At 48.8% G+C, this 14,842-nt stretch overlaps 2 protein-coding genes across 3 annotated transcripts in view; one reads left to right on the top strand and one right to left on the bottom strand.

Annotated features, from left to right (window-relative positions):
• The window catches only part of kalrna (kalirin RhoGEF kinase a), a 1,222,490-nt gene that overhangs the window by 1,082,769 nt on the left and 124,879 nt on the right, over positions 1–14,842 (bottom strand). The window lies entirely within an intron of this gene.
• The window catches only part of LOC119961937 (ropporin-1-like), a 122,809-nt gene that overhangs the window by 40,532 nt on the left and 67,435 nt on the right, over positions 1–14,842 (top strand). For both annotated transcript variants that reach the window (XM_038789524.1, XM_038789525.1), the window contains 2 exons: positions 3,319–3,442; positions 6,979–7,102. In XM_038789524.1, the coding sequence (XP_038645452.1) occupies positions 3,330–3,442; positions 6,979–7,102 (237 nt within the window). In that variant the 5' untranslated portion in view covers positions 3,319–3,329. The remainder of the gene's footprint in view (positions 1–3,318; positions 3,443–6,978; positions 7,103–14,842) is intronic.

The following is a 14,842-nucleotide window of genomic DNA, read 5'->3' on the forward strand; positions in this document are numbered from 1 at the left end:
CCATTCTGCCCATTGAATCTGCACCGATCTTCCGAAAGAACAGCCTACCCAGGCTCACTCCCCCGCCTACCCCTGTAAGCCCACCTGACCTGCATAGCTTTGGGCACAAAGGGGCAATTTAACATGGTCAATCAACTTCACCTACACATCATTGAAATGTTGGTGGAAACAGGAACACCCAGAGGAAAACCACGCAGACAAGGGAAGAAAGTGCAAACTCCACATAGATAGTGACCCAAGGTGCTGTGAGGCAACAGTGATAACCACTGTACCGTGCCAACAAGAGCTGAGCCCTTCATTGGATTCTAGCCGAAGCTATTGGTGCTTTCATCATGTCTTCCGTAAAAAAGTCACGTAAGGGCTTATGTTCCATGTCTCTGTGAAATAACTTCCATAGAAGTAATGATGGAATTTATTTTCTGTGAATATCATGGCCAGTCCTTCTCAATTTTGCATAGCAGCCCTCTGCGTTGGCTAGGGTTCTGACCATGTAAGGTATTGGCCATTCCATCCCAGCTCTGGGAGAACACTGCCCCGATACCGAATGGAGAGGCATATGTGATGACGAATGGCTTTGATAGATCGTAGTGCATAAACAGTTTGGGTGATAACAATTGCCGTTTCACTCTGGCGAATGCTTCCACCAGCAGCGCATTCTATGCCCATTTCTGGTTCTCCCTGTGCAGGGGCATCAACCAGGTAGCCAGGTTCAGGATGAACTGTAATAATTGACGAATTAAAAACAACCTCAGCTCCATTGGGTTCTCAGGTATCCGGGCTTGCTTGACAGCCTGGACATTTTACTTCAAAAAATCTGTTGCCAGTCCAGACGGAGTCTTTGTAACCAATCATGGCATATGAGGTTTGGCCCAGGTCCCTGCACCACTACTAGCGGTAGCCTAACCAACTGTTGTCCATGGTTAACCAGGGTCACCATGGTACCGATGATGGTCAATGGTTCCCTGTTGTAAGTTGCCAGCCAGACCCTGGTGTCCACCAAGCCCAGGTGCAGGATACACATGCAGTCTTTGGAAAGTGTGTTGTCCAATAATAGGGACAGCAACCCCTGTGTCGATTTTCATGTCCAAAAGATGGTCCTTCACCTGAAGCCTTAATAATAATAATAATAATAATCTTTGTTAATGTCCCAAGTAGGCTTATATTAACACTGCAATTAAGTTACTGTGAAAATCTGCTAGTCGCCACACACCACCGCCTGTTCGGGTACACTGAGGGAGAATTCAGAATGTCCAATGCACCTAACAAGCCCATCTTTCGGGTCTTGTGGGAAGAAACCGGAGCACCCAGAGGAAACCCACGCAGACACTGGGAGAGCGTGCAGACTCCATACAGACAGTGACCCAAGCGGGAATTGAACCCGGGACCCGAGCGCTGTGAAGCAACAGTGCTAACCACTGTGCCACTATGCCGCCCATAATCGGGTCCACTTTAACTGGGCTGTGATCCAGTTTAACTGCATTAGTTTCCTGTCTTCTTCGGGGGGGGGGGGGGGGGGAGGGGGGGGGGGGGGAGGGGGGGCAGTGTGAAAAGTCCAAGGCGCTTGTGTCACCTGGCCAGGGCGAAGCGTTCACTGTCATTTCTAATAGCTCGACCACCATGGTTCTTGCGACTGCGAGTGCAACGCTGTTGTGGATACTCCTCATTGTCCTCCAGGGAGATGTCCCGTCAGAACGCGGTGGCCCTTGGCCATCAGGTTTGCCCATGATGCTGGTTCAGCAGCTTTGCAAGAGTCGCCATATTATTAATTCGACACACCAAATGATCTCTTAACATTTCAGGGAGGGTTGGGCCGAAGTTGCAATGTTTGGCTAACTTGTGAAGGTGCATCAGAAATTCCGTAACCAATTCCCCTGGGGTTCACCCGGCCATATTGAACAGGCATAAGCATCAACTGCTTAGGGTCATAATGATTCGCAACAAGTTCACTAAATGTCTTTTGAGTCCGGGACCGCCAGGTGGGTGAGGCTCTTTATTATGCTGAATGTCAGGGCTGAGCAGGTGGTCAGGAGTATCACCTTCTGTCGGTTGTCTCCAACAATGCCATTTGCTTGGAATAAATACCGCACCTGTTCAGAATACTGGGCCCAGTCTTCTAGACCTGCGTCAAATGCCTCCAACCCTCCGAAAAGCGGCATTTTCAAACACCTGCTGACCTCACTCCCATGCAGTGGTATTCCGGAGTGGTCAAGGACATCCAGAATCACAGCCAATGCTTTCCTTATCGCCAGTATAAATGGTTAGGAAGCCCAAGAATGTAAGTTAAACAGTATTTAGTAAACCAATACAAAGTAAAGGCCACAACGCAGTTTACAGTTCAAAGGTACCGATCGGGATTACCGGTCACGCCGGTCCCAGACTGGACTGGAATTTATTAGCCTGATTTGCAAGTCCCAGCTGCACGGGCCTCCACCCATATGAGGGAGCTCGTTTTCCACGAGTCCCATGGAGAGATCAATTGAGGTATCCCTGTTGGTCTCGTGAGAGTTACTACATAAAGGATGCATACATTTCAGAACCCTTGATACAATCTTTTAGCTTTAAGCATCTACATACCTTTCATTTGGTACTGCAGTCCGGTAAGAGCTATGTAATCCCATTGGATTTGCTTCCTAAAATGTCTCCAGCAAGACTCAAGATACACAAGAAGCATATGTTAACGATTTTAAATGCCCCAAGGAATCTAGTGGAGTCATGCAACCTGTCCAAAGAGTGGCACAGAAAATGCATTCTTTTTCCTCCCTTTCCTCCTCCTCCTGATCAAGGAATTGGCCCTGTTGTTTATTGCGTTCTTTTTTTTTAAATTTAGAGTACCCAATTCATTTTTTCCAATTAAGGGGCAATTTAGTGTGGCCAATTCACCTACACTGCACATCTTTGGGTTGTGGGGGCGAAACCCACGCAAACACGGGGAGAATGTGCAAAGTCCAAACGGACAGTGACCCAGAGCCGGGATCGAACCTGGGACTTCGGCGCCATAAGGCAGCAGTGCTAACCACTGCGCCACCGTGCTGCCCGATTATTGCGTTCTTAACTTGTTATTGCAATGTATTGATACATTTTAAAAACTTATTTCCATCCTGAACTTGAATTGACCATGCACTAGCCCAGGGTATCATGACACAGAACATTGATGCAATGTATCTATCTGAGGCAACTGTGCCAGTATCTACAGGACTGACCTTACAGTTTGTGAATGCACTATTTACTTTGCAATACAGCTATTTAAATATGAAGGGTATTTTAGCTGTTCTAAATACTTTATTCATGTGGCTAATTTTTAATTCAATGTTTTCATAGGAGTGGCAAAGATGCCTTCTTCGCAGAAATTTGGTTCTGTAGCACAACTTCCTGATATTCTGAAAATGTATACGAAAGACTGCATTAAGGCTCAGCCTGCAGATATTATTCAATGGTCGACAGAGTAGGTTACATTTGTAAGCTAAGTTTTTTTAGCATGTATTTTGATCTTAATCTATTCATTATTAATTTCCTAGAGTCTTTGACTATATGCTGTAAATATGATTGAAAAGCATAGACTTTGCCATGATTTCTGACATGATTGTCATTTCATGAGTTTAGAAGAGGCAGCAGGAATAATGAGATGTACAATAAGTGCATCGTACAGAACATACATGATCGGCCCTATATAGTCTTCAGTTCTTATCTAATCAAACAAGAGTAGAGTGTTGCTTGCAGACAATTGCTTTCACAATACATGCTTGCAGCCACTGGAATTGCACTTTATAGGAGGAACTCTAGGACTTCCCTGCAAAGGCACACGGAGAGAAGGACTCAGGGAATGCACAAGGGTAACATTATATGCAATATGGTATGGGTTGACTTTTAACTTTGGTTTGGAAACTTTATTTTATGGTGGCTTTTAATTTTGAATTATGACCAAGTAGATAAACTGTGGTCAGCAATAGAGGGAAAATTAGGTATAGGGTTGTTGCTGATTGCAAATTGAGATTGTGTTTACTGATATCTGGGTAGATGAATCATTTACTGATAGATTGGACTCAAACGGCTGTATGAGGAGTTTGACTCATCCTTCTTGTCCACATATTCCTCCTCCTCAGCTGGTCACCATATAACTTGTGGCAAGAGATTGTGCAGTATGCAGCATATATTCATAGATTTTGAAACGTACTTAGCCTAAGTACTACAGGACTTGCCTAGAGAAATCTAGGTAACAGTAGCATTATTTAAGTAACCAAATGGTCTGCTCTATTACATTTCAAGTGCTTGCATGGCTTTCACTACATGCATGCTGCTGACATGCACGGATTGAACATCAGTCAAAAACAATGTGGATAACCTCTGATGCCATCCTCTGATTTGTCACAGAATCTTAGAATCATTGATGGCACAAAGCAGGCCATTTGCCCATCAAGCCCATTTGGCTCTCTGTAGAGCAATTCTCCCACTCTATCCCAGTAGATCTGCAAGGTTATTTCCTTTAAGTGCTCATCCAATTTTTAGGTGAATCTTTCAACCTCATTGAAATCCGTGTAAACTTGGGGTCGGATTCTCTTGAGACTAAGTGTTAACGTCGGGGCAGGATTCGTGGAGTCCCACGACAACAAAACTGGCATCACACCGGGATCAATTCAATGTTTGCATTAAGGTGCCAGCACTGGCGCCACCTGAAACACAATCGATTCCAATGAGAAACGGTGCTGGATTTGCCGGGTTCGAGATTGACACTCAGTAAGGAGGCTGACAAGCTGCAGCCGCATATACACACTTTACTCCTCACACACACAATCCCAGCCAACAAGATGGCAGCAAGGCGTGCGGGCCTGAGATTCACTGACACAGAAACCGAGACCCTGCTGGACACCATGGATAAGAGGTGGGCCACCATGTACCCTGTGGTGTGTGGAGGCTGCTAGCCGGCCTGGGCACAGGTGGCAGAATTGGTCAGCACCGTGGGCAACACCATCTGAACCGATCAGCAGTGCCAGGAAAAACTGCACAATCTCCTCAGGACGTCCAGGATGAGTAGGCAGCACTGTAAGAACCCCACACACCTGTAACCCACAACCGCCCACCCTGCTGGCAGCCGAAACCCCACCCTGCACCAGATGCCGGCACCCATACCAGTCGCCATAACTGGGTGCCCTGTCCATTGAAGCCACTCTCGGGGCCATGGAGCACAGGGAGTAGACCATCTCCATCTTGGACTGTGCTGCATCAGGCTGCGACTGTGCCACCACCTTCTGGGGTGGTGTCACATCAGCAAGTGACTGCACCATCTCCCCCTGGGACAGGGCCACCTCCCTCTGTGTCTGTGCCACGTTGGCCAGCGCCTGGTCAATCCGCCGCCGTTCCCACCCATGGCCTGCTGTGACTAGTTCACGCTCAGGAGCGCTGCTGCGATTTCCAGGTGGTTCTGGGACATGGTCACCTGTGAGGTGGCAACCCTGTCCTGAGCCTCGGCTAGTGCCTGCACAGAATGCACCAGGCCTTGGACAAGCTGGTCCATAGCCGAAACTGTCGCCCCCAATGCCTCCACCATGGACGCCACCTGTGCAGTGTTGACCTGGGTGGCGCGCATTGTCAGCACCACCTCCTGCTCCTGAAAGCGGTTGGATTCCTCCAACTGTATCTGCAGGAGCTGAATGCGTGCCGACAACCCCTCATGTAGTCTCCACTATGGGACTGTATGTTCCAGAAGCCCTGTACCCGTCTGGACGGCAGCTGGTCCCTGGGATTGGCCTGCTCTCCGACCATTCGTCCCCTGGGTGCTCCTACCTCCACCTACTGTACCGGGTCAACTGTGTGGTGGGCACCAGGTAGTGTCCCAGGAGCCTATTCACTAAAGTGCCCAACCGAGGAGAGTTTCTCTGGGATGATGGAGGGTGTTGGAGACAGCTGTGCCCGGTAACATGCAGCCCAGGGGGTGGATAGCAGCTGGTTCAGTAGCCAGGGCACCTGGCCATGGCGGCCGGTAAGAGTACCCGCATGTGGGGCAGGGTGGAGGTTCGGCCGTCCTCCTGGTGGGGAGAGTGTCGGGTTACAGGTGTGCGGGAAGCGGGTTAGTGCCAGGGGCACATTGCTGCCTACTCACCCTAGCCGCCCTGAGGAGGCTGTGCAGTTTTTCTTGGCACTGCGGGCCCATCCGGATAGTGTTGCCCACAGTGTTCACGGCCTCTGCCACCTGCACCCAAACACAGCAAATGGCGGCAGCTGGCAGCCTCCTTCCCAGACCGAGCTACAAGGTCATCCGCCGCTCCTCACTGCGTACAAGAGGGTCTCCAGCTCGGCTTCGGTAAACCTCGGGGCTGCTCTCCTCACTGCCATCTTGTTGGGTGGGATGTTTGTGTGGAGTGAAGTGTATTTTTGCGACTGCAGCTTGTCAATCTTTTGAGTGTGAATTGTAAACCTGGCGTATCTGGCACCATTTCTCATTAGAATCAATCATGTTCCACATTGCACTAGTGCTAGCCCCTTAGCAGTAGCGGAATTGGTCCAGGTGTGGTGCCAGTTTTTCTGTCGTGAAAGTCCACGAATTCTGTGTTGGCATCAACACTTAGTCTCAGAGATGGAGAATCCCACCCCATATGTCTCTTATTTTTTTTTAAATTTAGAGTACCCAATTAATTCATTTTTTCCAATTAAGGGGCAATTTAGCGTGGCCAGTTCGCCTACCTTGCACATCTTTGGGCTGTGGGGGCGAAACCCACGCAAACACGGGGAGAATGTGCAAACTCCACACGGACAGTGACCCAGAGCCAGGATTGAACCTGGGACCTCAGCGCCGTGAGACTGCAGTGCTAACCACTGTGCCACCGTGCTGCCCTGTTTCTTATTTTTTAACTGAAAAAGATAATTAACTTTAGTTTGAATAGAAAATAGCTTCTTTTTTTTTTACCTACCAAATAAAAAAGTATACATCATGAAGTCTTTTGATTGATTTTGTGGAGAGTATTGTTCTATATATTCTTTCTGCAGTTACTTTCAAAATCTGTCAAATGGAGGATACCGTCCAGGAAGATCAAGGGACGAAAGACCGTCATCCCTGCCCCCCTGCAAACCAACACTTACACCAGGTTTATTACGGGCCTTGCATGCACAAGTAAGAAAGCACAGTTTTTCTTTTTAAATTATGTATCTGTTAATTGTAAACATGCTATCTTAAAGTCTATCTTGCTTACAAAAAATAATCATACTTTGATTGTTTTGATATTTAAAATGTACTTTCTATTTTAGATAATTTCTATTTGAGTCAGTTGTATTATAATATTCGGAATATGTAATGTCTACTAATAATATTATCTTTGGAAAATGAAAAGTTTCACTCAGCTAAATACCCGATAAGTGAATATTTCTCTTACGTTAGTACTCAAAATCCAACATAATATCCTATGTATATTGTCAAGTTATTTAACTGAACCATTGTCTAAAATAGTATTTAAACACTGTAATAAAAAACATGCATACAAATTTAAGAAAAATGTTTTGGAATGAGAAGGAATTTATTTTTGCAGGCTGTGGATATGTGAAATATATATTCAGCTAAAGGTCGTTGCTATGACTATAAAAGCCTTAAAAAGATCATGGGGGGTTACCTGTTTCACCCCATGATTCATAAATAGTGATACAAAAGCAATCAGAAAGACCTACACACCTAATGGTAATTTTGAGGCCTAACGTAATGCCAATCTCCTACCAGTCACCAAATTGCAGCTCAGCCACCTAATGATTGCCTTTGGTTTATTACACGACTTGAATTTCAAAAGCCTGGTGTATGTTTCATGTAAAAGGGCAACAGTGTTCACCAGTGTGCACTCAGTGAGAGTCTTCATTGAATTGGTTAGAAATGGCAGCCTTTTAGGAGGCATGCCTCATGGCAGAATCATATGACTTTGGCAAGCACGAGTACACTGGTAGTACACTTAATATGATTTGCATTTCGAAAACCCAAGCATCCCTTCATACATGAAAAAAATACAAATACCCCCGTTTCCTAGTGAAGAATAAGATATTAGCGCGCATGTTTCTGTGTGACTATGAGTTTGCCAAGTTACCCACTATACACACACTGTTCTCATACATTGCCAACTGTTTGTTCTACTAATCAGTCTCTGCACATGCATTGCACAAATAGGGTGGGATTCTCAACCCCTGCCTAGGCAAGCTAAATGCCACACAAGCTGCTTCCCCAGTAGAAAGCCCACCATGGTGGTGGGAGGTGCTGTAAAATTCCAGTCTTAGTATTTAAACTATACAGATCCTTTAATGCAATGCATGCGCTTTGACATTGGCTGGATGATTTTCTTTGCCTGGAGAGTATAATGCCTGTGACTGTTGTTGCCTTATTGACTGTTGTTGTTTATTGTCAATCCTCTGGGATTGACAATAGTTCTGTACTCAGTGCAGCTGTTTAGATCCCTTTTCCTGACCAGTCGATTGCTGAGAAGGACCAGCTTTGCTAGTTGTTAGATATACCTGTAGTTGTGCTGGTATATTTGATCGTTCACTTTGCATAGAATTGAGGTAACAATTTCTCTACATATGTACCAATTTTCCATGTGTGCTGACTCCTATTGACAGCATTGAAGGTTTGCACCCTTTCTACCTCTCCGATGTTCAGCTCTGGTAACGGTTTGGCTTCTTGTTGAAATGAAATTTGGCATTCTGTTGTTTCATCTTGATCTTTTCGCTTACATTTATTACTACTTCTGGTTTCACTAGCCTCTTTACTATTGGAAGAGTTGTTTGCCTGTGGTGTGTCATTAGTCTCTGGAAAGAACTATTTCCTGTGGAACTGCTTCATTTACCTTAAGTTCATGCATTTCATTGCATTGACATGGTCGGCATCCATCTTGCAGTTTGCTTGAATATTGTCTCCCTCCCTGAGGTCTTCAGCCTCTCATTCTGGAGTTTTTTGTTGCCCTTTCTCTGTTGGCACATTCAGGGTTACCAGCCCAAGCTTTAGTCTTGCTCCAGTTGAGATGAGTGACCATTGTACCCTGTCTATAATCTGGAACTCAAGAACCTCCTTCTTGTCATTGCAATTGGTGTCAGACTAATTTATCCTTATCCTTGTGCACCATACAGCCTCAGTATAACTTTCAAGGGCGTCACTCACAGATTACCATGCTGAGCTACTTCACATAGATCTGTGAATGTTGAATGAAGCACCAGTGTCCCTCCGATGTTTCTTCTTTGCTGGATATGTTTGCTAGATCTGTGGTCATTATTGTAACAGTCACAAACCATTTGTCACCTATACACTTGACTGAACTAACCTGTTGTATTGTGTATAGTTCTTCGTCAGACTTAGAACAGTACAGCACAGAACAGGCCCTTCAGCCCTCGATGTTGTGCCGAGCAATGATCACCCTACTCAAACTCACGTATCTACCCTATACCCGTAACCCAACAACTCCCCCTTAACCTTACTTTTTAGGACACTACGGGCAATTTAACATGGCCAATCCACCTAACCCCGCACATCTTTGGACTGTGGGAGGAAACCGGAGCACCCGGAGGAAACCCACGCACACACAGGGAGGACGTGCAGACTCCACACAGACAGTGACCCAGCCGGGAACCGAACCTGGGACCCTGGAGCTGTGAAGCATTGATGCTAACCACTATGCTACCATGCTGCCCCTGTCTGCTGTTATCTCTCCAGTGGCCAGTGTATAGACTTGTTTTGTTTATTTTCTGGCCAAGCACATTTGTGCAAATGATTTTGCTTCTTGCAATTAAAACACTGCTTTCCCTATGTTGGGCATTGCTTCTTTTCCTGTGCATGCTGTCCACCGCAGGATTTGCATCCTACCCTTGGTGATTATTCCATTCTTTTTGTTTAGACTGTTTTGCTACATAATGGAGCTCCTGGTCTGCTGTGCCATACATATGTTCTGGCTGGCATTTCATAACTGTTACATTTCAACAGACATCTATTGCTTTCTGTAGAGTTAGTTTCTCATCTTTCAGTTGACACACTCTCACTGAGGGGTACACTTCCTGCCTCAAAGAGGAATGTGCTTCTCTCCTTCAACACTGAGGAAACTGGTGACGCAGATATAGCTGATCACTTGATGGAGTCCTTAGTTTCTGCCTGCCGAGCATGATGGGAAGAGACCATCGGAAACTTGAACTTTTCCCATTCCAGCTAGAAATGCTGCAGGCTCCTGTGCCACCTTGGAGCAGCCCAGCAACCAAGCCAGCCACTTATAAATGCCAACAAGGTAGTGACCCATCCTCTCTATGTGGGAAAGGCATCCTGGGGAAGGAAAGGAAAAAACAAATAAAGACTGAGTAGAGAGCCTTTCGAAGACATTACAATTTCAGACCATGCCCTGAACCCTTCACTGCAGTGGAACTGGACAACATGAGACAAAAATAATCAAACCTGGCTGCTGCTGGCTATGACAACATTCCTTCTGAGTTCCTCAAACATCTTGGTCATGTGATCGCTGTTGGTTGGCTCAATCCCTCACAAGGATTAACCTGCAAAGGTCTGCTGCCTAAACACTGCTACATGTCCAAACTCATCGCCACCCCCCCCCCCCCCAAACAAGGCCAAACAAAGACCCATAACTTAATTTCAAGCCGCTGACCCAAATCTCTGTTCTTTGTGTATTGCAAGGTCTTAGTGTGTCTAATTTTAGTGTGGTAGAGCAAGAGGTGGAGAAAATCTTAAAAGTTAAATCAGCTGACTTTTGGCAAGGGTGAAGCCCATGAAGCACATGCGATCAAATCCTTGCCCTACCCACCTTTATTCAAAATGGCTTTGAAAATAACCTAAAAGACGCACTCGGCAGGTTTCTCGGCAGTGAGGAGAGGAGCCCTGAGGTTTACCGATGCGAGCTGGGGACCCTCTTGTACGCAATGGAGGAGCGCGGATGACCTTGTACCCTGGCCCGGGAAGGAGGCTGCCAGCTGCCACCATTCACTGTGCCTGGGCGCAGATGACAGAGAAGGTGAGCGCCATGAGCAACCCCATCCTGCAATGCAGGTAAAAAGTGCACAACCTCATCAGGGCGGTCAGGGTAAGTAGGCAGCACTGTGCCCCTGGCATCAACCCGCGATCCACACATCCGTAACTCTATGCCCCCCCTAACTGGAGGGCGACCGAGACCCCACCCTGCACCACATGCCGGCACCCATACTGGCCGCTATGGCTAGGTGCCCTGGCCATGAGGCCACCGGCTCCCCACCCCCTGGGCTGCATACGTCAAACTGTCTAACACTATGCATTTTCTGTTCCCCCAGGAGAAGGCTTCCCATAATCGCCGGGAGTGGGAGAAAACTGGAGGGGGACCGCCGGAACTGTGGCCACTCACTGCAGCAGAGCAATGGGCCCTGGGCGTGGTTGGCGGCCCTGAAGAAAGGGAAGTCGCCGGGGTAGAGATTGGCCACGGGCGAAGAAGGGAGAGCTCGCTTAGTTGTGGTTCCCTTGACATATGTATCAGACCTTCCCAACACCACCCTCACCCTCACACCATCACCCACACACCACCCTCACACCACGCTAACCCCTACACCACCCTTGCTCCCATGCCTTCATCCCCACACTACCCTCACCCCCACACCACCCTCACCCCATACCACCCTCACTCCCACCCTCACCCCCACACCACCCTTACACCCGTATCACCCTCAGCCCCACCACCCCCACTTGCCCCGTCCCGGAGTCAAATCATGCATTTTGTCCCGTGTCTTGCAGGAGCTGTTGGTGATGGGGCAGGTTCCACCTACTGTCCCCCAATCCCAGCCACAGCCAGTTTGACAACCAGAGCCCCCCGTGTGCCGAGCAGTGATGATGATACCAATATGGAATTGACTCATCTGTTTGAAACCCTGGACACCCTGAAGCTCAATTCCACTGTTGACACAGATTTCCCATCACAGATGTCTCCAACACCCTCCACCATGCCAGGGACATGCACCTTGGTTGGGCACTTTAGTGAAGAGGCTCCTGGGATACCCTTTGGTGCACACCACACAGCTGCTCCAGTACATCAGGTGTAGGTAGGAACTCCCGAGGGGACGGGGGCGGTCGGTGGGAGGGCTGACCCCATGGACGAGCTGCCGGCAAGCCGGGTTTTGGCCTTCGAGAACACACAGTCCCATCTATACTGGAGATGCAGTCGCAGAGCCAAGGACTACATGAAGGGTTGTAGGCGAGCATCCAGCACCTGCCGGCGCAGTTGGAGGAGTCCAACCGCCTGCAGGAACAGGAAGTGGTGCCTATCATGCGTGACACCGAGGCCAACACCGCACGGGTGACGTCTGTGGTGGAGGCCTTGGGGGTGAGAGTTCTGGCTTTGGATCAGAATGTCGAAGGACTGTGCAGGCGCTGGCCGAGGCCCAGGATAGGGCTGCCCTCTCACGGGCAGCCATATGCCAAAGCCACCTGGACATTGCAGAGGCGGTCTTAAGCATGGCCTAATCATAGCCTTGGCTGAGAACATCGGCGGGATTGCCCAGGCGTTGGCCAACATGGCACAAATGCAGCGGAAGGTAGCCCAGTCCCAGAGGGAGATGGCATAGTCACCGGCTGATGTGGCACAGATCCAGAAGGTGGTGGCACAGTGTGATGTGGTGCAGTCCGAGAGAGAGGTGGTCCACTCTCTGTGCTCAATGGCTGCGAGCATGCAGACCCTGGCCAAGGTGAGCGAGGGCCTCCAGGACTGGAAGCCCCAGGTGGTGGGGGTGCCTCAGTGGATAGCTCCGCTCGCATCCACTGAGGCACACGGAGTCGCCTGGATGCCTTTGGGCACCCCGAGGGAGAAGGAGGTGATTGGGCCTGTGCCGGTGACTATCGCAGCGAGAATGTTAGACACCAGTTAAGGTGGCACGGGTGCAGGGCACAGCGATAGGGGCCAGGGCACGTATCTGTATATACACATTAAACACCTCCTCACACTGTTACAACCTGTCCCAATGCTTTGTCGGATGGTTGTGAGGGGTGGGTTGGTCTTGGCTGGCCAGAGAGTTGGGGGTGGGGGGGTGTGGTGGTATGAATGTGAGCACTGCCATTGGTGCAGAGCATGGGTTTCCCATTGGCTCTGGCTGGTCATGTGCCTCACGTCCGATTGGCTGGGACTAGTCATGTGACTGCTCACCAATTGGTCGAGAGGAAAGTAGACCCCGCCTCCGAGGCGGGGTATAAGTACCCAGAGTTCCCGGCGGTCGGCCTTACTCTGTAGTCGACCACCGGGCTAACAACTAGCTGATTAAAGCCACAGTTTGGATCCTAATCGTGTCTTGAGTCCAATTGATGGTACATCAGGGGGTTTGTGGTGGGCTGGGCTTTTCCACCCCCCCCCCCCTCCCCCAGGACCCACCCCCGCCACCGCAGGCATTTGATGGGACCTTGTGGTGGAATGGTCAGCTCGCAAGTAGGGATCACCCAGGTAGTCATTGGAAAGTGCTACCGTGGGCAGGAGTCAGACATTGTCAAATGATTCAGAGCACCAGGGCTCATCGCAGAACGGGTTGTCATCATCCTCCATCCCACTGGACAAAATCCGCTGTTACTGCCAACCCAGCGCCCACACCCCGAAGCGTGGCAGGTATGAATCACGGAGGGGGGTGCAGGCAGGAAGGATGGGATGGCCGGGAGGCGCAGGTATGAGGGTGAACAAAGAACAAAACCTGACAGGAACAGGCCCTTCAGCCCATCAAACCTGCGCCGACCATGGTACCCGCCTAAACTAAAATCGTCTGCACTTATGGAGTTGGTATTCTTCCATTCCCAACCTATTCATATATTTGTCTAGATAGGGGGCAGCATGGTAGCATGGCGGTTAGCATAAATGCTTTACAGCTCCAGGGTCCCAGGTTTGATTCCCGGCTGGGTCACTCTCTGTACGGAGTCTGCACGTCCTCCCCGTGTGTGCATGGGTTTCCTCCGGGTGCTCCGGTTTCCTCCCACAGTCCAAAGATGTGCGGGTTAGGTGGATTGGCCATGCTAAATTGCCCGTAGTGTCCTAAAACAGTAAGGTTAAAGGGGGGGGGGGTTGTTGGGTTACGGGTATAGGGTGGTTACGTGGGTTTGGGTAGGGTAATCATTGCTCGGCGCAACATCGAGGACCGAAGGGCCTGTTCTGTGCTGTAATGTTCTATGTTCTATATCCCTGCGGTTGGGTACTGTGTCCATGCCCCTGGCCAGTATCCCGCCTCCAGTCGGTGAACCAGGGCACGTTTCGGTGAACCTGGAGGTGGTCAGAGCCTCATGTGTGCATTGGCCCTGCTGCATCTGTTGTGCGGCCTCCCGTGCCTGTACGGGCCCCATGACCTGCCCATCCTCGCTCTTCCATGCATCCTCCTCATTAGAGGAGGACTGGTGTTCATCCTCCTCCTGCAGCACATTGCCCTCTGCTGCGTGATGTTGTAGAGGACGCAGCAGACCACCACGATGTGGGCCACCCTTTCAGCACCATACTGGAGGGCCTCTCTAGCATTCAAAAATCTATTTTTTCTCCACTTCTATACACCATGTTTCACATATAAGGACAGCAGTCTTCATTATTGTGAACTCAGCGAGTTTTTATTGAACTGATTAGAAATAGCAGCCTAGTGGTACAGTGCCTTATGACAGTCACATGACTGTATATTGGTGGTACACTTCATGCAATTTGAATTCCTGAAGCCCAAACAGTGTACTCAGCTTATAATACAAAATTTCAAGAGCAGGAGCAGTTGCTGGTTAACTTGCTTTCTCCTTAACTTCATGGATAAACATTGGGGACTTGGTTGTATATCAGTAACTGTTTGTGCCTGTGCTGCATTGGCTAATAACGGGCCAGAAATTGGTGGGACGTCACGTCACAAGAATAATACATTAATGTCG

Source organism: Scyliorhinus canicula, chromosome 2 (assembly GCF_902713615.1).
Source record: "Scyliorhinus canicula chromosome 2, sScyCan1.1, whole genome shotgun sequence".
Lineage (NCBI taxonomy): Eukaryota > Metazoa > Chordata > Chondrichthyes > Carcharhiniformes > Scyliorhinidae > Scyliorhinus > Scyliorhinus canicula.